The sequence below is a fragment of the Penicillium riverlandense genome, assembly GCF_028828495.1.
Source record: "Penicillium riverlandense strain IBT 135883 chromosome Unknown utg000001l_segment0_segment0, whole genome shotgun sequence".
Lineage (NCBI taxonomy): Eukaryota > Fungi > Ascomycota > Eurotiomycetes > Eurotiales > Aspergillaceae > Penicillium > Penicillium riverlandense.
Genome location: NW_026643194.1, coordinates 799,683 through 821,716, shown reverse-complemented (window position 1 = coordinate 821,716; position 22,034 = coordinate 799,683). Strand labels below are relative to the sequence as shown.

Below are 22,034 nucleotides of genomic sequence, written 5' to 3'. Positions count from 1 at the left end.
CCGTAATCTAATCGCATGTACCTGTACCCAAGAATACATGCTTGGCCCTTTTCTGTAGCTTCACTACGATCTCGACCCCCTCCCTCCTCTTCCTCTCTCCCCTTCTTCCCCGTCGAAGGTTTTTTGGTTCTTCTTTTCAATTCTGATTTTCCTTCCCTTCCTCTTCCCTTCTTGATTATTACTTTTTAATCTTATTTCTTTGCTTCCCCATTCGAGAGAATCTTCCCCCCCTACACTAGTACTTCACAGGGGAAAGGGAAGCTGGTCTAAACTGTCCACAAACGTCCCCACGGCGTTGCGACAAACCATTCCTCTTCTTTGTCCCTGACATTTGCCGCCGAGGCGCTATTTCTAGCTACTTTTCAGGGCGCGTTTCGCCAGCCAGTGCCCGACAAGGGTTCCGACCAGGATATCTCACCCTGTATAATCAAGCTGTGTGCCACAATTTCGGCACCTGGACTGCTCCTGCCGGGCCCTCATTGACGCCTCTGTCGACTTCGTTTATGGCGGGATAGGTTTCTTCTTTCACTTATTCGGGCGTTAACGTGCAGTTCTACCAAATCAGCAGCGGCTTCACGTCGCCGAGATTTCTTTGGGCGGTTCAGCTTCTCGTTGGAGGTCTTTTATTTTTGCCGCTCACTCTTACGCCTGTCTTCATCGCCGCCGGTGTGGATTTTCAGCGCGGGCATATCCGTCGTACGCCGGCGCAGAGTCCGTCTGCGCTTTCTGGGGCTGCTTCAAGGTTCCAAGCTGGTCCCAATTTAGTGTGAAGCCATCGCTCCATGCTTATGCAAATCACTGGGATCCTGCAGCCACCCTGGTATGGATAGTATGCAGCAAGGACCGTGACTATTAGGGCCGTTTGCGAAAAGATGCTGGTCTTCTAATTTCCCTTTGCTCTTCTAATTTCCATCTTCATTTCTGCTCGACAAGATACGACACAGTCCCTGGATCGTGCCTTTGGGGGGGAAACTTCGAGCTATTGGATACAGACGACAAGTGTGGGATTTTCTAATCGCAGTGCGGCTGTAATCTTCTATTCAAATACTCGACGGGGACTCGAACAAGACATTCCATTTCTCTGCTTGGAATTTTTCGCCTTCTGTTGATTCAGTTGGACGCTAAGGTTAATCTACGCTGCGTCCTTAGAGACGAGAGCGTGCCAAGTTGGTATGTCTCAGCGCGTACAATATCCGAGACGTGGTGGCAATGAATCCTTTGCTAAATCTTCTATTTGTCCTTCCCTAGGTCCTGCTCGCTAAATTACCCGTGATCGGAGGCCATTGAAGAACGACCAGGTCAATCAAAGAAGCGGCATACCCACGGGGTTTTGGATACGTTTTGAGGACACGAAGACCTTTGGAAACAAACAGAGAATCGCCAGGTGACTGTTTTGGACTGTTATGCAACTGGCCAGATTAAGGGGAAACGTTTTCCATTGCCCAATCTCCGTTCAGAGAGCCGGCCATGTCAAACTACCATGTCGGACCCTTCGGTCGTATGTTACCCGCCGCAGACGATTCACCCTCGGAGCAACAACCGGAGCGTTCAGCTAATTTAGCAGCCCCCGGGAATAACCCATACCATCTTCCCCCTCCACGGAATCTCCAGTTTGGATCGGACCAGTACATGCGACAGCGTCAAGCAGCTGAGAGCTCCAAATCGGTCGCTGGTCTTCCTCCGGCAGATACTAGATCGCAGCGCCCTCAGATCGAACAACTTCCTTCCGTCAGGCAGCTGTTGACCCCTACGACTGGCTCCAGCTCGCCTCAGCCGTACCATTCCCAACCATTTGGGGTACCCGCACCTGCACTTGAACGTCGAGATCCCACATATCCGTTTCGGCAACATGATCCTAGCCTGCCGTCCTACGTATCTCCACCCGAAGGCCTGTCAGAAAACCTCTCGCAGTCGCATACCGGCAGTCTCCCACGCTTGGCGCGAGTCACCATGCAGAACCCCGGAGAGATGAAGCATCACGCAGTAACCCGGAGCGATTCTTCTATCCCGTCATTTCAGCATTCACAGTTGCCGGTGCAAGGAACGACATTTCACGAAAAGACGGCGAGTGACATGTCATCGCCAGAGACAACGAATCGACCACATAAACGTTCCGTGCGACCCCATGTCATTGATGAGCGGTATATCGAAGGAGAAGGAATTTGCTATGTATATGCGGATGGATCCCATTGCCCTAAGGCTGTCGACGGAATTCCCGTGAATGCAAACTGGGGGGTCACCAAAGCAGGAAGACCCAGAAAACGGCTGGCACAGGCATGCTTGACCTGTCGCGAGAAGAAAATCAAGTGCCAACCAAACCTTCCAAAATGCGATCAGTGTCAAAAATCTGGACGGGAATGCAGGTTCGAGAGTGCGTAAGTGTTTCATTGGGAGGATGAATCGTGGATTTGTCTGGCTGAAACTACGAGCATTACCGCTGACATTGTTACAGTCCGCGTGGGGGCCGAGGCTCGTTAAAGGGATCCCAATCAGGACCGTCTAGCAAAGACGGGTTCTCTCCTGTTGGTCATATCGGTTCGGATGCTTCTCCATCCATGTACAATATTGTTCGAGCGTCCAACAGTTCTACCTCCCTTGCGGGAACCAGTGGACATTCGCCAATGTCCGACGGGCCCACGATGGGAGAAACCACCTACGAGACTATGGCTGAGGCAGACCGAGCGTACCGGTCTCGAATGCACAGAATCCCACCATCCTCATCCATCTCTGGGGATACACCTACACGCCAACCCGAATCCGCCGAACCGAATCGTTTACCTGAATATTCCGATGTACTTCGTGAGCTCAAGGATGTTGACCCCGATGACCCACTTGTGAAATCGTGGAACTTAGATCCATATGACACCGACCCAGAGGTCACTACGCGTTACGTGGAGTGCTATTTCTCTCATATCAACAATGGGTTGTACCGCATGTTTCCTCACACCCGATTCATGTTATGGCTAAGATCCAGTCACACCAAGACTGCTGAGGACAAGATGCTGCTATATTCAATGATGGCCCTGGGCTCTGTGTTCTCGGAGCATCCTGACAACGTGGTCTCGTTGAGACGATATTCCCGGATCGCACGTTTTGCCATTAGTCGAAATCAATACAGCCTTTCTCTGCAGCTTGCCCAGAGTCATCTCATTATGAGTCTCTGGTACTATGCCACCGGGTCCTTGGTTGGATGCTGGGACTCCATCGGGGCGGCAGGGCGAGCGGTATATGGGCTTCGATATAATGTGGAGTCTGGAGGTGTTGTTTTGAACCAAAGCCACGATTGTGAGTATGGCCTGCATCCGCAAGCATTGATCGAATGCCGTCGTCGGACATTCTGGGCAGCATTCATGTTGGATGTGAGTATACGTACCCTTCCGATACAGACAGAATCATGGGAAAACTAATAAGATCAAAAGCGCTTTTCGAGTCTCTATTCAGCATCTTCCACCTTGATGCCTTCAGAATCGGCTCTTCTGCGACTGCCCTGCCAAGAGGATGTCTATGAAACGCAGCAATACGCTACAGCACCTTACTTCCAGACTATCCTGAACCAAACCCCTCCTGCAACAGAAGACAATCGGTCTTCGCTGAGCGCTATGGCAATCTTGATCGAGATACTGGCTTACTGGGGTGATGTTTCACTCCATGTCTTCCGACTACCACATATTCCATCCGAATCGTACGGACGATTGGCAGAAGAATTTCACGAGTCAATCTACCGACAGACAAGCGAGTGGATTGCTCGACTGCCCGAACATCTGGTATTTTCTGTTATCAACCTTGAGCAAAGTATCCGGACAAAGCAGGCGGATACATTCATGTCGATCCACCTGCTTTATCATGGCACCTTGATGAAGTTGTACCGACATGTCCGGTATCAGAGCCTCCGAGCCGAAGTTTTAGACCAGTATATTCGCCGCGCTCGATTTCATGCTGTGGAAATCTTGAAAATCGCCTACGCCTTTGATCAATATGCCGATGAAATCGAGTCCTCTCGCTCCAATGCAGACACTATGCCTCCGAGTGTGATCTTCCTAAACCCGTTTCTGGGGTATATCATTCTCATGGCCGTGGATGTTCTCACTGCTGCAGGTCTGACATCCGAGCTATCAGACTGTGTCTCCTTGGTTCGAGGTGGCCTCGGTGCGCTCAAAAAGCTCAGCAGGTATTGGGATAGCTCTCTGCAGCTGGTGTCTTCTTTGCAGAGACGTACGGCGGCAATGACGGATTGCTTGAATGACCGAGTTCGTATGGAAGAAACGCTCGGCTTTGCTCTGGACGGGCCGTCGCTTGAAACCAAGGTCCACGCTGACACACTTCCTTCGCAATTTCCTGGCTCGCACAGTGAAGATCTCTTTTTAGGAGTCATGCCCCGAGAGTATCTTTTGAATGCCATGCGGGTCGATGATATTACCTTTCCGCCTGGCAGCATCATTTGGATCAAGGACCAGTGAGATTCATATTCTCCCCTTGCTCGACCGGCTTTTTCAAAATTCAAGATGGCAATGTCTCATAATTAATATAAAGAGTGGTCCCCAACGTTCCCTTCATTTGGAGTCCTGCTTTTCACACGATTTTCAGTTATGCATCTTTCGCATTTCCTCGTACAAGCGTTGGAGTAGGGTTGCTCTTGGGCTTTTCCCTTTTCAATTCCATTCAATTCTTTATTGTCTTTTTATGATGTTGATGATGAAGGTGCTCTGGGTTGAATGTTCTACAACCCATTTGCACAACAGATGGGCTTAATGTGGTTGATTTTGTCTTCCTTCCGTTGTATATTATTTTCTGCCTGTCCTTGCCCTTGTGTTTTCCGGACCTGTTGAGTACTCTGTGCGTATATGTATATCTATAGCAGCCCAAGAATAAGCTTTTTCTTAGCACTTTGAGCTTGATTTGAGGCCTTAAATGGCCGACATCAAGAAGACAAACGCAGAGTACAAAATTTGGAATACCAGATATTTGGTCGAAGATCGGCAGATATATTTGCGCTGTTCTGTATTTGATTCTCCTTTATGTACTTGAATAGAATTCATATAATCCAGGCCATCTAGAAACTAGTCAACATCTCAGGCGAGTACCACCTCGCCCAAGCAACCCTTCCCTCCGAAGGCGTCATAAGAGCCGCATAATGGGTGCATTCGTTCAATATGGGGATTGTATTCAGCCACTTCAACGCCTCGGACGCTGTAATAGACACATCCAGATCTTCAGAGGTTTCCTGCTTCTTCTTCTTGTTCTCCGCCTCTTCTGATTTCTTCTTCCTCAATCGCAGAGATGAACGAGTAGAGCTTGGATGTTCGGTCTGTTCGAGCTCGTCTTGCCAAGTACGCCTGGAGTTTTCTTTTTTGACTTTGGCATCCCACTTTTCCTGCATACAGCCGAGTCGTTCGTTGCTCTCTTCGATTAGATCGGTCATAGACGGGATGTCAGCAGAAATGAGGCCTAGTCCGGCGTGTTGCCTTTTGTCTTCAGCGACGGCCTCCGCTGGCTTAGAGCCGGGCTGTTGGTCGTGATTGGTCGTGACGATGAATGATTCAGATGTGCGCACAAATGCGTCGCGGTGGTCCTTCTCCATGATCACTGCCGTCTTGCCGTCGCAAAATATCAGGTAGGCTGCTGTTGTTGGGAGACTGGGAACTTGAGCGATAATATCCTGGAGCGTGGGATCTTTCAATCCATGAGACGGAGAGCGCCCAAAGCACCACTGGCGAATTGCAGACATGAAAGATCGTTTCTCGGGCGAGACAGGCATAATGCACTGTCGAAGAAGGGACGAGATAGACTGGCGAAGTCCCAGCAAAACGAACAGGTGGTTAAGATAGAAAGACAAATTGCGGCTTGGATCATGCACTGGTCGGAAGTTGAGGGAGACGCTGAGATCCTGCTTCACCCCGGTCAAGACACCCACAAAGCCCACATACGTGATGCTGGTTGCAAGCACTTTCTGTGGCTCGTCTCCTCTGATGAAATCAAACTGCACGATCAGTTCTCTCAGAGGATCCATCCCCCAGTCCAGGGTGCGAAAGTGCAGCATATGGGTCTGGCCAGTGGCCTTTTTGCATCGTACACCTCCACTCGTGCAGCCCATGAGCAGATCGAGCACGACATTGAGGCAGATCAGAAGATAGAGATGAATACCCGTCTCGTGGCTGATGCCTTGGATCTCGGCTGTCTCCTCAGCTGTGTATAACTTGCGTAGAAAGAGGCGGGCCAGGTAATGGACCAAGTTCACTGGTATCCGGGGAGAAATCCCTACAATCAACTCATCGAACATGCCGGTCAGGGATCGCATCCTCTCCCGGTAGAGACGTGCAACCGCAACATATCGTTCAGCTGGAGGCAGAGACAGGTCAATACGGTAGACTGGCGGTTTGGTTCCTTTCCACGGATCAGCCATGATAAGAAGGACGGGTGATTAGAGATGGTGATGAGACGGAGTCGAGTTGTGGCCACTGCAGAGAACCAGGGCGAAGTTAAGCGAAGAAGGAAAGACACTAGACGGGAATTGGGCAGTGCATTTCAGTTATCCAATTTAGTGCCATTTCAACCTGAAATCATTTGTTCTATCACGGCTAGGGTCATCAATCACTACCTAAACTACATGTAACACTCTGCTGTAGAGACGCCGATCGGCCCCACAAAACACAGGCAAGTTTCTCCAGCTCCGGGCGGAAGTCATCACCGGCGGTGATTATCCCCACAACTAACCACCATGCCTAGCTAGCTCAGCCAGACTCCATGTCGTCTCCTTTTATCCCTAGGCAGGGGGAGTTTGGAGCCTCAGAGGACGATGGGCTCGATGCTGATTATAGCTTGGTCGCGGAGTATCCCGAGGAGGTCGACTACTACGCCTTGCTCGGCCTATCGCGAACACCTCGCCCGACCGACACGGACATTCGCTCTGCCTACCGCAACCTAACACTCAGTTTCCACCCGGACAAACAACCTCCGCACCTACGCGAAGCCGCCGAGCACCACTTCACCCAGATCCAAGATGCCTACACGACCCTCATCGACCCGAAGAAGCGCGAAGTCTATGATCTGCTGGGTGCAGAGGGTGTGCGACAGGAATGGGCCCGTGGTGGTGCCATGGGGATTGGAGGAGAGGCGCACCAACAGCAGGTCGGGGTCAAGACTATGTCGGCGGACCAATTTCGGCGCTGGTTCTTGAAGACGATGAAAGCGCGGGAAAGGAAGGCTGTGGATAGCATGGTGTTGAGTCGGGTATGTGTCTTGTCGTGGCCTCTTTGGTGCAGTGCTGACCTGTGTTTGGACCACTAGGGCCACATTACCTTGGGGATCAATGCATCCAACACAATAAGTGTGGATGCAGAGGACAATGATGTGACATTTCACCTACCTTCGCCCCGGCTCTCCTCCTATGCCCTGAACTACAACTTCAAGGCACCGATCCATGTGCCCAATCTCTGGAGTCACCAAGAAGAGCAGCCTGAAGACGAAGATTCGGCTCCTGGAAGCCACGGGGCAGAGGAGCCCGAGCCCCTAGATGTGACAATACAGACTGGCATTGCCGGCGTGCTTAAATGTCCTACTCAAAAGTTCACACTCACTCATGAAGATGACTCTGAGGAAGAACGGATAGTAAGTATCGATGCTCTCAGCAGGTTTAATAGACACTGACTGTTCTCTAGGTTCCTCTACCACTGGCCCTTGTGGCCAAAGACCTTGTAGTTGGTGCCTCCGCCAGCCAGTCTTTGACAAGCACCACAGGAATATGGGGTCGACGTCCCTTCTCCGTCCTAAATGGCTCTACTGTTACAGCGACTGCCCTCCTACTTCCGGTGCCAACCTTCCAAACCAGTGTGCAGAGAGCCTTTCAACCAATATCTGGCATCAATCCCTTCAATGTTAATGTGACGAGTACATTCACACGGTCTTTATTGGAAACGCCGCCTTCGCTTCAGGTGCATGCTACTAAACAGGTTGCTGAAACGAAGATTGCCTTCTGCACCTGGTCCAGTGGCATGTTAACCTGGCCAGAGGCCATTATGCGCCTCCCTTTTATCAACCTGAGTTTCGACTCCATCATCAGAGGCACTAGTGAAACGGACAGCTTGCAAATTGGACTGATGTCCTTTTCAAAGCCCGACAGGCGGACAGCAAGCGCCGCAGACGACGAGGAAGAACAGGACGAGGAGCTGCAGGAACTTTCGAAAAAGCAAGATGAGCTAGACCGTGCTGCAGAATCCTGGCAGGCTGTGATTCAGGCCTCTCCCGGAGGCGGTGCTCTGTCTCTGACCTATTCACGAAACTTATTTTCTGGCAAACCGGCCGATGACCCTGTCAGAGCGGAGTGGAGCTCAGAGGGCTACCATCCCATCCCAAACACAGATCAACCCCGCGCGGTGCGACTGGAAGTCTCCGGCGCCATCGACCTCGGCCTTTCTCTGGCATGGAATGTTATGGGCGTCAGACAGATCGGCAAATTTACCCGAATGGGACTCGGAATCGGTATAGCCGAACAGGGTATCGTGATGAACGTGTCCTGGAGACGGCTTGGCCAACGCATCACAGTCCCCATTACCTTATGTCCTGTACAAGAAGCAAGCCAGGACGCCGCAGTGCTAGCTACCATCTTCCCCTGGCTGGCATACTGTGCCATCGAATTTGGCTATATTCGCCCGCGCAATAGGAAGAGGCGTCGGCAGGCGGCAGCTCGCCGGCACAATGAGCTGAAGAAACTCATACCCAAGAAGCGGGAGGAGAGTCAGCAGGCCATCGAGCTCATTTTCGATCAAGTGCAGAAAAGGCAGGCTCGGGAGCAGGCGCAAGATGGGCTGGTTATCACGAAAGCCGAGTACGGTTACGTTCCTCCGACAAATAAGAAACCCAAGAACGGATTTGCCGAGCCTAGGGTCATCGACGTGACTGTACCGGTGGCTGGACTGGTAGAACGGGGCCAGCTGATCATTTCCCAAGATACCGTCAAGGTAAGTCGAAAATGAGAGAGTTCTTGGTTTACATACTAATTTGGTTCATAGTTCAAACTGCTCGGGTTCTATGATCCAGCCCCATTGTTGCCGAAACGGTTGAAGATCTGGTATAGGTACCAAGGACAAGATCACTTTGTGGACGCTGGTGATAAGGACGGTGTTGCCTGTCCTATGCGCCCGCATCTAGTTTCTGTCTCACCGGGAGTGCGCGATCAGCCATATGGCTCCCCTTAGGGTTTGCATTTGTCTGTGGCCATCATTTTTGCATCTCGTTGGATCGTCGATACCTTTCTGCCACACATCATACACCTATGTGTGCTATTGTAGAATATATATATATAAGTCAGAGTGATAGAGAAGATGCATCGTCGTCATCTACACATCCGCTAATATTGGCTAGATCTGTACCAAATGGGCGGGCGAGTACGGTCGGCGACCCACGCCAGAAGCGCAGCTGCCACTGCCCGGCCTCGAACAACTTTCTTCTCCTGCTCATTTTCCAACCCACAACTGGACAGCACTTTGTCTGCTACCGTGGTCCACAATGAGCTCACTTGCATCGGGGCTTTTCAAATCCCTCCCCAAGCCCAAATACACCGGCGAGGAAGAAGAGCTACCGGCGCACGCGCAACCCCGGGGTCCGCGTGTGGTGGGCGCCGACCAGCTCGACGAAACACAAGTTGTCCTACGGGTGAGTTTTTATCGCGAGACTGCAGAAATGAAAGGACTGATCACTCATTGAATCCCTCGCAGAGAACCGGTCCTCCCCCTTATGGAAACCGTGCAGGATGGCGACCGCGGGCGCCCGAAGATTTTGGCGATGGCGGTGCTTTTCCGGAAATTCTCGTCGCGCAATATCCCCTTGACATGGGCCGCAAGGGGACGTCATCTACTTCGAATGCGCTAGCCGTGCAGGTTGATGCGGAGGGAAAAGTCAAATACGATGCGATCGCGCGGCGCGGACACGGTGACAACCACATTGTTCATGCTTCGTTCAAGGATCTGATCCCGCTCCGGCAGCGGGTGGATATGGGAGAGGTTTCTTTGGATCGGCCTTCGGAGGAGGAGGTCCAGGAGCAGATGGAGAAGACCAAGAGTGCGCTGGCAAGCTTGGTCGAGGGAGCTGTGTCCGCGCAGAAGCCGAAGAACGTCAAGGGCGGAAAGAGGGCAGAGCCGACTTTTGTGCGATACACCCCGGCGAATCAAATGGGTGACAACACGAACAAAAATGATCGCATCATGAAAATCGTCGAGAGACAGCAGGATCCGATGGAGCCGCCCAAGTTCAAGCACAAGAAGATTCCCCGTGGCCCGCCGTCCCCTCCGCCGCCGGTCATGCACTCTCCGCCCCGTAAGCTGACCGCGGAGGACCAAGAAGCCTGGAAAATTCCGCCTCCCGTATCGAATTGGAAGAATCCGAAGGGTTATACGGTCCCCTTGGACAAACGTCTAGCCGCGGATGGCCGTGGACTGCAGGAAAATACGATCAACGACAAGTTCGCCCAGTTCGCAGAGGCCCTGTTCACAGCGGACCGGCACGCGCGCGAGGAGGTGTCGCTCCGAGCTCAGATGCAACAGAAGCTGGCAGAGAAGGAGAAAGCACAGAAGGAGGAGCATCTTCGACAGCTGGCACAGAAGGCCCGCGAGGAGCGCGCCGGTCCCAGCCAGCAGCGCGCTTCACGGGCAAGATCCACTTCTCGAAGTGTCAGCCGCAGTCCGTCTCCATACTCCTCTAGGTCAGGTTCCCCAAGTGGTGACGAGGCGGCACGGGAACGCGAGGAGCAGCGCCGTGAGCGGCGCCAGGAGGCTCAGCGACAGCTTCGCCAGTCCCGCATGGGTGCTGAACGTCGCATTCAGACTATGGCGCGTGAGCAAAACCGTGATATCTCCGAGAAGGTCGCGCTGGGTCTGGCCAAACCGACACAGAGCTCCGAGTCCATGTGGGATTCCCGTCTATTCAACCAAACTAGCGGTATGCATGCCGGTTTCAACGAAGATAACCCCTACGATAAGCCGCTGTTTGCCGCGCAGGACGCCATCAACAGCATCTACCGCCCCCGAGCGCAAGTTGACGCCGACGATGAAGAAGCCGGCGAGGGTGAAATGAGCAAGCTCCAGAAGACCAACCGATTCGAGGTTCTGGGACGGGCCAAAGAGGGTTTCAAGGGCGCTGCTGATGCAGAGGAACGCCAGGGTCCCGTTCAATTCGAGAAGGACACGGCCGATCCGTTCGGTATTGACAGCATGATTGCCGATGTGACTTCAGGCGCTGGTCAAAAACGCTATGGGATCCAGGAAGCTGAACGGGATGACCGCGGCTCGAAGCGGGCGAGAGTCGAAGAGGATGATTAGGCTTGACTGTTAGTGTGTCGATATGAACTTTATCATTTCCTTCTTTATCGGCTGGGAAAAAGCTATTCTGAATGCATTGCGGGCGTTTTGGCTCTGTACACCACTTTCATGTCAAATTGTGCCACGGGGATGCCTCTTGGATAAGACGAAAGTCTACGGGGTGGATTGTTGACAAGTACTTATCCATTAAACACTATCAATTCAACTGATAACCTAACTCCAATACTCCGAGTCCATCCCATACGTTTAGTTCTTCACCTCCGAAGCGTTAGGCGAAAGCACGTCCTCTAGCCATTTGTAGGCAACCGGCAGACTATCCGGGTATCCCATGTGCACGAGGCCGTTGAAGAATCTGTCAAGTGGTTAGTCAAACAGTATGCTCTTGCTGTTAACATAAAATTTCACTTACCGTCCTTCCTTGGGACCGCCGTGGCTGAAGAGGACCATCGAGTCCTCAATAGGCACAACGCCGTCGTTCATACCCTAAGCCTGTCAGCACAGAATTTACAGATGGTGAATACGATAAGACATACGTTGAGCATCAGAAGCCGGCAGTTGGGCTGGTCAACAACACCAGTCTCGACGAGAGAGAACTTCTTCTGCGCGTTCTTCTCGAAGTCCGCCACATCGGTGTAGCCGAATTTCTCTGCGAGACAGGGAGTGAGTCTGTCGATGTGTTAGTATCTCAATAAATCCATCCGGTTCATGATGACAGATACTCACGTAAAAGGATACTCATGGTCATTGACGCGGCTCAACCACTCGCCATCCAGGAAGTAATGAGAGCCCGGACCATGAGCAACAGATCCAGCCAGACGATCACGGTGCGTACAAGCAGCGCGAATAGCATAGAAGCCACCAGCACTCAGACCCCAAGCCGCGACACGAGTCATATCGAACTCCGGCCGCTGAGCCATGTACTCCAGAACGCTGGACCAAAGCCGATCAGGCGACTCCGGGTCCGCGGGATCAGCAGGCGAGTCTGCGGTGCCAGGAATCTCACAGATAACAGTCGCCCAGCCGCGACCAATGATCTCGTGCGTGCGCTGGCTATTGTCAGGACGATAGCCATCCAGCCCCGTCATCAGCAGCACGACGGGCACTTTGTTCTGTGCGCTGGCTTCCTCCGGCAGCCGCACGTACAGCGGGATCTGGGCACCGTCTTTGCCCGCACGGCGTGCGTGCGGAATCACCACTTCCTTAATGGGAGGGCTCCACAGCGAGGCTGCTTTGAGGTACAGATGCTTCTGGCGCTCGAAAGCAGCGCGCTTGATAGAGGTCTCGGGCTTGGTCGACGGGCTGACGTAGGGGAAGCGCGAGATCCGGAGAACCACCGCTGCACGGCGGTACAGGTCAGATGCTTGGTCCTTTTTGCCGGCGCTCATAGCTTCCGCGGCTTCGTTCTCCAGTGCCGTGACGGTGGACAGGAACGCGTTAGTGTAGGCGTCCGTGAAGGCATCGTTGACGTTCTCCTATATACTGTTAGAATTGTCTTGAATGGATCAAAGCATAATCCAACGGACCGCAATCAGCTTCTGGAAGATGGGCTCGAAGTCCTCGTACATGCCATCGTGGAACGGATACACGGATTTCTGGCACTGAGGGCGCAAGTCAAGGTTAGTTTGATCTGAGCGAGTCGATTTGGCGGGACAGGCAAAGGCCGAATGCACGTACACAGAATTTCCACTTAGTCTCCCAGAGGGCCTTGATAGACCCCTTATGGGGGTAGACAGTGTTGAATTTGTCTCCGAGGATCCACGGCGCCATGGTGAGAGTGATGGTTTTGTTGTGAGACCAAAGTGTAGCGGTGTTTACCAGTTGCACTGTCGAAGATCAGATTCAAGTGGTGTTATAAGCAGCATTCCCATTACCAGTAGTATTACGGTTCCAAATGTCTACTTCTACTGGCTCGCTGGAAACGGGAGTCTGCCGGGCCATCTGACAAACCCCGTCCCTTTTGGGTGGGTAGGAACGGGGTGGTGAACGAAACAGTAGCATTTCAAATTGCCACAGAGATTGGTATGGGGAGGCTAGATTTTGGCTCATCCGGTCTAGTGCTTTCTTTTCCGCTTTGAGACAGGCCAGAAGATTGGTATTGACGGTTACCGAGTTGGCGGGACTGGCTTCAACTTCCGAATGCGGCTGCCAGGATGATTGTAAGAGATCTGTCTGATCAAGAAATTGTGGGTATTCTCACCTTCATGGGATGATTTAGTGTACAGGTATCGACGAATTACTGTACTATCAAGGTTCAAAGTGTCTTAGCAGACTCATCCAAACCACTGTCCCGTGATCGCCAAGCCCTAATTCAGGAACAGATGCTCGAAGTACAAACTAGCTGGACGAACACAATGTGGTCGGTCTTCTTAGAACTCGTTTGATGACAGGTATATATTGAGATTAAATATCGAAATAATTATGAAACAATTATACAATGTCGCAATATACTCTGGTCAAGTCTTGTACCTGCCGAGCTATCCAACGCCCTATCCCGTCGACTCTGGATACAACGAGACCCAAACACCAACTCCCTCAAATATTGGCACCACCATTCAGCGGCAAAATTTGGCCTAAACAAAAATTAGCCGAGTCTCAATTAAGGGGGATTGAGAGAAAGGAAAGTCATCATTCCACTCACCGTTGATCCATTCCCCAGCGGGGCTAGACAAAAATGCCACAACGCGGCCGATATCCGCTGGCACACCGCAGCGCTTGAGCGGGCTGCCATGGGCGAGGGCCTTCTCAATCTCCTCAAGAGATGAGTTCTGATCACAGCCCGGCGCATAGCGCCACGAGTTGCTGAGCCACATGTCACTCTTGATGCCGGCGGGAGCAATCGCATTGACGGTGCAGCCCTTCTTGCCGAAATCCGCCGCAAAACAGCGGGTGAAACCCTCGACGGCGCTCTTGCTGCCAGCGTAAAGGGCATGACCCGGAACACCAATTCCCGCGGCGATGGAGGACATTAGCACCACACTTCCGCCGGGCTGGATGTAGTCGTAAGCGTTCTTGGCGACGAAGAACTGGGCGCGGGTGTTGAGATCAAACACTTCGTTGAAATCTTCCAGCGATGTCTCGTTCAGTGGCTTGAACTTCTCAGTTCCCGAGTTCGAAACAACAATATCCAGTTTTCCAAAGTGTGCGACAACCTGTCGGAACAGGTTCTCAATCGACTCCAGCTTTGTCAGGTCTGCTTGGAAGGCGGCGCCACGACCACCCATTCCCAGCGCCTCGATATCTTGAACAACGTTCTCGGCGGACGATGAGCTGCTGGAATAGTTGACTGCAACAGAGGCACCTTTCTTTGCCAGCTCTAATGCAATTCCGGCCCCGATGCCACGACCGCCACCGGTCACGAGAGCGACTTTTCCTGCCAGCTCGGGCTGAGCGGCATTGGGGTTGGTAACGACCATTTTGATCGAGGTGTTGGGTTGAACAGAGACCTGAGAAGGAAAACCTGAAGACTTGAGACAGTCTTAAAGGATGATAAAAATCTAATGTTGGGGTACGCCCTGTTTAAAAAAGGATCTGCGAAGATAATCTGGCTGAAATCAGCTATATAGACCTATCTCCATTTCATCGGCCCGGAAGGCCAGTCGGCTCAGTAGGGACAAGTCATGCCGCTTATGGAAACCAGTTTGCCCCTAAACGAATAGCTATTGGAGGCCCAGAACATTATTTTGCTTTTATGGGAGTTCCAATTTGAAACAGCCCGCGAACAGTGCCTGAAAACATATCCGCCTTGGTCGTTGCCGCATGCGGAAAGCTGTCCACCACGCCACCCACCGCATGAGCCCAACGTTCCCAACCGATGTATATGGTTGCATTCACTGAACTGGTGCCTAGGAAATGGTTGTCTAGAATGGCCAAGGTTTTGGAAGAACCTTGCCCGAGCCCGGTTCCTCTCTCTGTAAATACGCCTACCCACCTACCATATCATATTGTTGCTGCCATACATTCGTACTTTTTCCCTTTTGATCAATTCTTAAACGATAGCCGCTATGTCTCCTGCAGTCAAGAACAGCACAGAACCCAACCTGGACATCAGCTTCCCAGGTCCGAAATATATATCACATCTTTCTGAGCGATAACTAATCAAGGAATAGACTACCTTGTCCTGTCCAAGCTGGTATTCGACTGGGCTGACAGCTATGATGCCAAAGTACTGCCCATACATATTAAAGAGAAGCCGTCGCTAATCAGACTACACAGGACTGGGACCGTCTCCGTAGCATCATCGCCCCAACCCTGACCGTATGTCCACCACACCAAAGAATACCGCATCCCACGCTCTAACGCGCCTTTCTTAATAGGTTGACTACACCAAAATTGGCCTTAAACGCTGGGACAACATGTCAGCCGACGATTACATGGCGATGGTGACGCACCCAGGCTTCCTGGGTGACCGCACCATCAAGACTCAGCATCTGCTGGGCCAGACGTGGTGGGAGAAGATCTCCGACACTGAAGTCATTGGCCACCACCAGCTGCGTGCGGCGCACCAGGTCTACACCGATATCGATCTGGAGACCGTCAAGCTGCGCGGTCATTCCCACGCGACGAATGAGCACTATTATCGCAAGGTGGATGGTGTCTGGAAGTTTGCAGGCTTGAAGCCGAATGTTAGGTGGAATGAGTTGCGTTTTGAGGAGGTTTTCAAGGGGCTGGATTGAGCATGTCACAGAGTTTCTGGCACGGTTAGGGTTATGTGTGAATTTGACTAGCTAGCCCTAGGCCGGAGAAGTGGACAGAATGACTTGAAGGCTCAATTAATCACTGGATTGAAGAGAACCAAATAAAGTGAATGAAGACAACCCAATGGGTTGGATTATGAATTATGATTATCCCGTCTGATAACGACTGGGAATAAGAAAATGATGTATGTACAAGCCTTGCAGAAACAAATTTCGCAAGGATGAGGTACTTCAAATGTCAGGATGATGGACTCTACAGTTGTGCATACTGCTCCCAGTACTCATCACCTTCCTTAGGTCTGCATGAGCATGTTAGCACAAAGCTTTAATTTAGTGTGGAGACTTGATCCTTACCCTGAGTCATGAGTCTTGATCTTGTCATGACCGACCTGAACATAGGCATCGTTCTCATTAGGTCCTGAGTCATGAGTCTTGATCTTGTCATGGCCAACTTCAACATAGGCGTTGTTCTCATTGGATAAGGGCCTAAACCGGTCAGAACAGAGAAATGGACTTGAATCAAGGAGGCTTACTTGTGGTCCTCCGAATGAACGATAGGCTCATGCTGATGAAGCTCATGAGGAGGTTGCTCATGATGAGGAGGTGGCGGCTGAACAGGGGCGGAACAAGCATCGGGCCTGCCATAAAGTTAGCACTGTATCAGAAACACTACTCAGGAAGCTACTTACCCAGGTCCAGGAACAACCGGAGCAGGGGGTGGTACAGGAGCAGGGCTCTCCCCATCGACAGGGTACATGGCACCTGAGCTTCCAACGGGCACCACAGTGTTAGCACCGGTCAGATCAAGGCCTTGATTGCCAGCGGCGTTCCCAAAAGCCGGGCTAGGATAAGCAGCGCAATCATGCTTGTGATCGATAGGAATTGGCATCTCAGACCCCGGGAAGGTCTCCGGAGCCTCGATGATGGTCGCCATCAAGCCGCCCATGACGTGCCACTCAACATGGCAGTGCAGCAACCACACACCAGGGTTGTCTGCACGGAAACGAATGACAACATGGCCGTGGTTCTGCACCATGATAGTGTCACGCCGGATCGGAGTTTCAGACACGTTCGCGGAGTAACCGGTGAAATAGCCGCCATCGACAGCCGATCTCTGCAGAACCTGGAACTGGTGACCGTGCAAGTGCCACGGATGCAGGTTGTTGTGATGGTTGTTGATAATGACTTCAACGACCTCGCCGTATCGAACCACGTAAGGGTTGACTTCGCCATAGACAGCTGGATCAGATGAAAACTCCGGCCCAACTGTCATGGCCGTGTACAGTGATGGAACCTTTGGGGACAGGTAGGTCTCGTTGTTAATAGTAAACCGAGGGACACCATCAATCTCCTTGGCAGAGGTGTCAAAAATGATTTGGTGATCCACGGGTCCCAGAAGCGGTTCGCGATCGAAAGGGATAAGGTTAACATCATCAACGAAGTCCAGCTCGTTGAAGGACGGAGGCGGAGGTAGGGGTTTAGTCTCATCATAGACAAGCCAAGCCGTAGCATTGGGGTTGTAGCCAGGGGGGATGGGTCGATCCTCATAGATGAACATCATGTTGATGTCCATGGTGTCCCAGATGGCAAAGTTCTCGCTGGTATCGCTCTTCGTGTGAATCAGAACACTCATGCGCTGGCCAGGAGCCACACGCAGCATCTTGTCTCCAACAATGTAGGGCTCCGTATAAACACCGTCCACTTCAACGACCGTCATTTCATGGTCATCGAAGACCCACGCATGGCCAGGCCAACTTGATATACAGATGATATGGACCAGGTACGTCGTATCCGGCTTGACCTTGATCTGTGTTCCTGAGTTGTCATTGATCAAGGCGGAGTCCGGGATGGGTTCAAAACCGGCTGCCCCATTGGCTTGTGACAGGTACTGGTCGAGGAGACCCGGCATCTGGTCATGGTACCAGTCGCTGAGAGTGATGGTAAACTCATCGTCATACTGGAACGGTGGCGCAGGGTCGTGAACGATGAAAGCGCCACGGAATCCATCTGGATACTGGGCCATATTGTGCGAATGGTACCAGTAGGATCCGGTTTGCTCAACCTATAGCCGACTACTATTAGCATCTTTCCCAAAATACAAAACGACTACATACCATAAAGTCGTAGCGCATACTCTGGCCTGGAGCAATGGGGCACTGAGTCACTTCGCTACTCCCATCCATGACACCGCTCATGTACTGATGGAAGCCATGCCAGTGAACACCGGTCGACTGGTTTCCAAGGCCGTTGTACACATCAACAATCAGACGGTCACCTAGATCCACATCCACCTGTGGACAGGGCCATTGGTCATTGATCCCAATCACCGGACGCTCAAATCCATCGGGAGCAGCGTTGACCCAAGTGACATCCCACTTCAGATAAACATCCTTGGCCAACCCTAGTTTGGCGGCCCATGCCGCCAGCAGGACTAGAGAGAATCTAGACATTGAGGCTGGTCATTTAACGACGAACGAATGACAATCGACAGCTGTATGATGAGGATAGGTAGATCCTCGAACGAGTGTAAAGGGGTCGATGAATCGACGCTAAACAACAATAAAAAGAATGGAGATAGGTTGTCGACTGTAATCAGCGCAGGTCGGTCGCTGTGTTGGTTGCAAACAGAAGATCAACGTGAGACGAGCTTGACTACTTATAATAGCAAAATCATAACAATAGGCCTCATGGTGATCTGCGCTAGGGGCTGTCTAAGCATGCTACTGGTTCCTGAAAGCATCGTTTCAGTCATTAGAAGATCACAACAGCAGATGGAGAAAAATAACCAAACAGTCGTTTTCGGCAGAGGAATGCTCCAAGTGGCTTCGGAATGCCGAAAAGGGCAATAGGCAAGTCTTCTTCCTGCCGTTCGACGCAAGGGGCCGCATACCAGGCGGGTAGATCGGGGAAATCATAAACAAAAACGGTCGATTTCAAAATTGCGATGGCTGTGAGTAGCCATGGTTACTGTTTGCGGAAGTTGTGATGGAAGAGCTGCTTTACTATGGTGTTTTTTTCCCTCATCCGGAAACAGGCAAATACTCGTGGCTGTTCACTCAGCATCATCCAAATGCTCAATACCCAGTTCAGAGAGAATGGCGTCCATATGAAGCGTCATCGTAATTGGATGTGCTGCTGTCTTTGCTTAGATGGCCCTGCCTAGGTGCTCAACAAGGACAGAAAACCCCCCGGAGAATCAACATCTTCAGTCAGCCATCGAGGGCTAGATAAACCTGCTGCCTCCTACTGGCTGCCTATCGTCTCTGCTTTTAAGCTCACCGGCACCAAGAGGGAATCATTTCCGCACACACACGAAAGACTAGTCGGAATATCACGGAGCCGTGAATTTGAAGCGGGGGTTTTAGTAGCCGTCGTAGTACCTCAGGCGTAATTATTCCACAGAAGGCAACTCTGCGGATTAGTAGTATAGATCATCGTTCCTGCAAGTAACGTTAACTAGTGGCGGAGAGATAAGGCACGTTGTGATGCGCCGTCGAATGCATGGGCGATCTTCCCCTTAATAAAGGAGATCCGGGGTAGAACACCCGAAGATTCATCATTATGACATGCAGCATTTGGCAAGCAAAGCACGAATGATATATATCGTGCCATCACTGGGGCTGTTGACCTGTCCCCAGGAACCAGATCCGGCCTGTCCGTGCTCAATCGAGAGCGGCGCCTAGCGCGGGGCCGACCCTAGGCGAAGGCGATAAGCACGACGGCGAGGCAAGTGGGGCCCTAAGATAAAGCGCAGTTGCATGAAGAGATTGGGTAACTAAATGATAAGTAACTCAAAAAAAAAAAGAAGGGAAAGAGAAAAGACAATAATGGCCGGTCACGTTGTCGAGCGAATATTTTTGCCTCCGCACTTCTTACGTACCTGACTTTACTTCCCTACTTGACTCATCTTTGCTCATTCATCCCCAACTGACGCCATAACGTTGCAGCTTGCTCTGATTGCGGTTCTTCTGCTTGGCCAACATTATTATAAGCTCAAGGTGCTGAGCCATTGCGCAACGACATCATCTCACCCGGCCCTATCATCGCTCTGGACAATGGCGTCATAGTCGGGTAGCAGCCGTGTACCGAATCGACCACCATGCCACCCGGGAACTTTATTGCGCCAGAAAGCAAGGAATAGCACAAACTTCCGCACTCAACTTAGTGAGACGAATTCATCTCCTGTATCATCAATTATTAATTATTCGTCTCGACCAGCTCTATATAAGTGCCTCCAACCTACTGAAGATCCATCAAGCAGCAATGCCAGCGAGGATGGAATCATCCATGACTATGATCGATGCCCAGGTCCATTTCCTTGTTAGTTCATCCCCATCCTGGGTCTTGCAGCAAACTAACCATTATCAGGACGAGAATCTTGTATTGGTGCATATCCCATTGGACCTGTACCCGTACTTCCTGAAGGCAGTACTAAGACTGCTCTTCGATGAGATCCCTCCACTGGAAGAAGAGGGAGTCGAGGAAGAAGATGTGGTCCTCGATGATATCGAAACTGGATCTGGCAGGAAATCGAACGATCAGCCTGCGTTCCTGAATATCTCCATCACGCCCGTGGAAGTCTCGGTGATTTGCCCACGGCGACTAGTCGACAAGTACTTTACGCCTCTAATGGACCAGCTGGATCGGGTTAACGCGTCACTGCGATCTCGTGTAGAGATCAGTGAGAATGATTATATCGCCATGCAGGTCCTCGGACAGGGCCTCGAGGCCGGCAAGCGTGTCTTGGAGCTCACTAGCCCGCTCGCCATGGCTGGAATGTACGTGAGCACGATACTATGTATACTTCACATCACAGAGGATAATACTTACTTTTCCTACAGTTCTATCTTCTTCATCTCCACCTATTTCTCGGACTATATAATCGTCCCGCTCCACAGCAAAACAAGCGTGATGTCCGCCCTCGAAAGCCGCGGCTTCCAATTCGACTGTGCAACAGACACATTCATCAACAGCCCACTAGGCTCACCCTTACCACACCTAGAAAGACGACTGAGCGATGCCGGTCGCCTGGTAACACCACCCCCATCCACATTGGCAGAGCTCCAAACCCGCACATTCGACAGCCTGCGCAAGCGACAAATTTCGCCCTACGTGGACGATTCACTCCGTCTCGTGCAATGCGCAGCACACCACCAATACACCCGCGAAGAAGAAAGCTCAATGACCATCCTCCGCGATGCATTAACAACCGTTCTTCTCGTCGATGAGCCGCGCTTTTTCTCTCTCACCCTCCCATCCCTGGACCCCGCCGCGTCACTACTCCTCGAAAAACGTCTTCTGCCTCGCTTTGCGAGACACTCCAGTTCCCACAAGGACTACGAGGATGGATCTGGTCTTCTCCTAGGCTCGAAAGAGGACTATCTTATTCCCATCATGCTCGATCTCAGAGACCTTCCTCTCGAGGCGACGGGTATAGTCTGCGGTGTGGCGGGTCGTCTCGCTGAGGCGACCCATACTCTCGGAGGAGGACACGAAACCAATAGCAACGATAATACCCGTAGCAATAATGATAGCGGCAACTCCAGTATCGTTGGAAGTCACGGGAGCAGTGTTCTGGGCTCCGTGCCTGCACTTTTCGAGACGATCGGAACCCGATTGGCTACGTCCGGCAAGAAACACACCCTCGCTCCCTTGCCCCCAACGACGCACCACCATCTCAAGCCAGATATCGATTCCACAGCAGATGCAGTGGAGATCAGCTTTCTGAGCACGGCGCGCGCGGGAACGATCATTGTTGGAGAGGATGAACTTCGTCGGGCGATTGATGCCCTTGAGGCTGAGAAGGGTCATGAAGCTCATCTGGAAGATGCGCCGTTGCAAATGGAGAATCCTGCTGATGCGGAGGTTGAGGTCGTATGAGCGTCTGCAAAAGTTTGTTTGTTTCTTGCTTTTTAGTTTTGATTTGTATATACTTTTACGGTGTCGTTATACTACCCCCCTCCGTTATGGCGCTGGAGAACCTGGATTGATGTATATGAATTGTTGCATGGCTTGTATTCCAATACTTTTA

The 22,034-nt window shown here is 51.7% G+C and overlaps 9 protein-coding genes across 9 annotated transcripts; 5 read left to right on the top strand and 4 right to left on the bottom strand.

Moving 5' to 3' along the window:
• Positions 1 to 1,467: 1,467 nt before the first annotated feature.
• Positions 1,468 to 4,457, top strand: N7474_000339 (Zn(II)2Cys6 transcription factor; the record flags this gene model as incomplete). The annotated part of the gene is made up of 3 exons (XM_057191754.1): positions 1,468 to 2,375; positions 2,453 to 3,359; positions 3,420 to 4,457. 3 exons carry the CDS (start codon positions 1,468 to 1,470, stop codon positions 4,455 to 4,457), a joined length of 2,853 nt encoding a protein of 950 aa, XP_057056707.1.
• Positions 4,458 to 5,050: 593 nt separating this feature from the next.
• N7474_000338 (uncharacterized protein) lies at positions 5,051 to 6,400 on the bottom strand (the record flags this gene model as incomplete). Its single annotated transcript, XM_057191753.1, has 1 exon — positions 5,051 to 6,400. The coding sequence occupies one exon, from the start codon at positions 6,398 to 6,400 to the stop codon at positions 5,051 to 5,053; it is 1,350 nt and encodes a 449-aa protein (XP_057056706.1).
• A 341-nt stretch (positions 6,401 to 6,741) lies between these two features.
• On the top strand, positions 6,742 to 8,969 carry N7474_000337 (J domain-containing protein; the record flags this gene model as incomplete). The annotated part of the gene is made up of 3 exons (XM_057191752.1): positions 6,742 to 7,227; positions 7,285 to 7,605; positions 7,656 to 8,969. The coding sequence occupies 3 exons, from the start codon at positions 6,742 to 6,744 to the stop codon at positions 8,967 to 8,969; spliced, it is 2,121 nt and encodes a 706-aa protein (XP_057056705.1).
• A 532-nt stretch (positions 8,970 to 9,501) lies between these two features.
• N7474_000336 (SKIP/SNW domain-containing protein) lies at positions 9,502 to 11,309 on the top strand (the record flags this gene model as incomplete). Its single annotated transcript, XM_057191751.1, has 2 exons — positions 9,502 to 9,648; positions 9,711 to 11,309. The coding sequence occupies 2 exons, from the start codon at positions 9,502 to 9,504 to the stop codon at positions 11,307 to 11,309; spliced, it is 1,746 nt and encodes a 581-aa protein (XP_057056704.1).
• Positions 11,310 to 11,555: 246 nt separating this feature from the next.
• ayg1 (heptaketide hydrolyase ayg1) lies at positions 11,556 to 13,076 on the bottom strand (the record flags this gene model as incomplete). The annotated part of the gene is made up of 6 exons (XM_057191750.1): positions 11,556 to 11,661; positions 11,719 to 11,792; positions 11,843 to 11,975; positions 12,033 to 12,781; positions 12,833 to 12,907; positions 12,984 to 13,076. 6 exons carry the CDS (start codon positions 13,074 to 13,076, stop codon positions 11,556 to 11,558), a joined length of 1,230 nt encoding a protein of 409 aa, XP_057056703.1.
• Positions 13,077 to 13,841: 765 nt separating this feature from the next.
• arp2 (hydroxynaphthalene reductase arp2) lies at positions 13,842 to 14,722 on the bottom strand (the record flags this gene model as incomplete). The annotated part of the gene is made up of 2 exons (XM_057191749.1): positions 13,842 to 13,879; positions 13,948 to 14,722. The coding sequence occupies 2 exons, from the start codon at positions 14,720 to 14,722 to the stop codon at positions 13,842 to 13,844; spliced, it is 813 nt and encodes a 270-aa protein (XP_057056702.1).
• A 588-nt stretch (positions 14,723 to 15,310) lies between these two features.
• Positions 15,311 to 15,982, top strand: arp1 (scytalone dehydratase arp1; the record flags this gene model as incomplete). The annotated part of the gene is made up of 4 exons (XM_057191748.1): positions 15,311 to 15,365; positions 15,416 to 15,471; positions 15,522 to 15,563; positions 15,623 to 15,982. 4 exons carry the CDS (start codon positions 15,311 to 15,313, stop codon positions 15,980 to 15,982), a joined length of 513 nt encoding a protein of 170 aa, XP_057056701.1.
• Positions 15,983 to 16,256: 274 nt separating this feature from the next.
• Positions 16,257 to 18,453, bottom strand: N7474_000332 (CAZyme family AA1; the record flags this gene model as incomplete). The annotated part of the gene is made up of 5 exons (XM_057191747.1): positions 16,257 to 16,302; positions 16,358 to 16,489; positions 16,537 to 16,641; positions 16,693 to 18,065; positions 18,118 to 18,453. The coding sequence occupies 5 exons, from the start codon at positions 18,451 to 18,453 to the stop codon at positions 16,257 to 16,259; spliced, it is 1,992 nt and encodes a 663-aa protein (XP_057056700.1).
• Positions 18,454 to 20,266: 1,813 nt separating this feature from the next.
• N7474_000331 (ACT domain-containing protein) lies at positions 20,267 to 21,883 on the top strand (the record flags this gene model as incomplete). Its single annotated transcript, XM_057191746.1, has 3 exons — positions 20,267 to 20,323; positions 20,372 to 20,781; positions 20,845 to 21,883. 3 exons carry the CDS (start codon positions 20,267 to 20,269, stop codon positions 21,881 to 21,883), a joined length of 1,506 nt encoding a protein of 501 aa, XP_057056699.1.
• Positions 21,884 to 22,034: the final 151 nt, after the last annotated feature.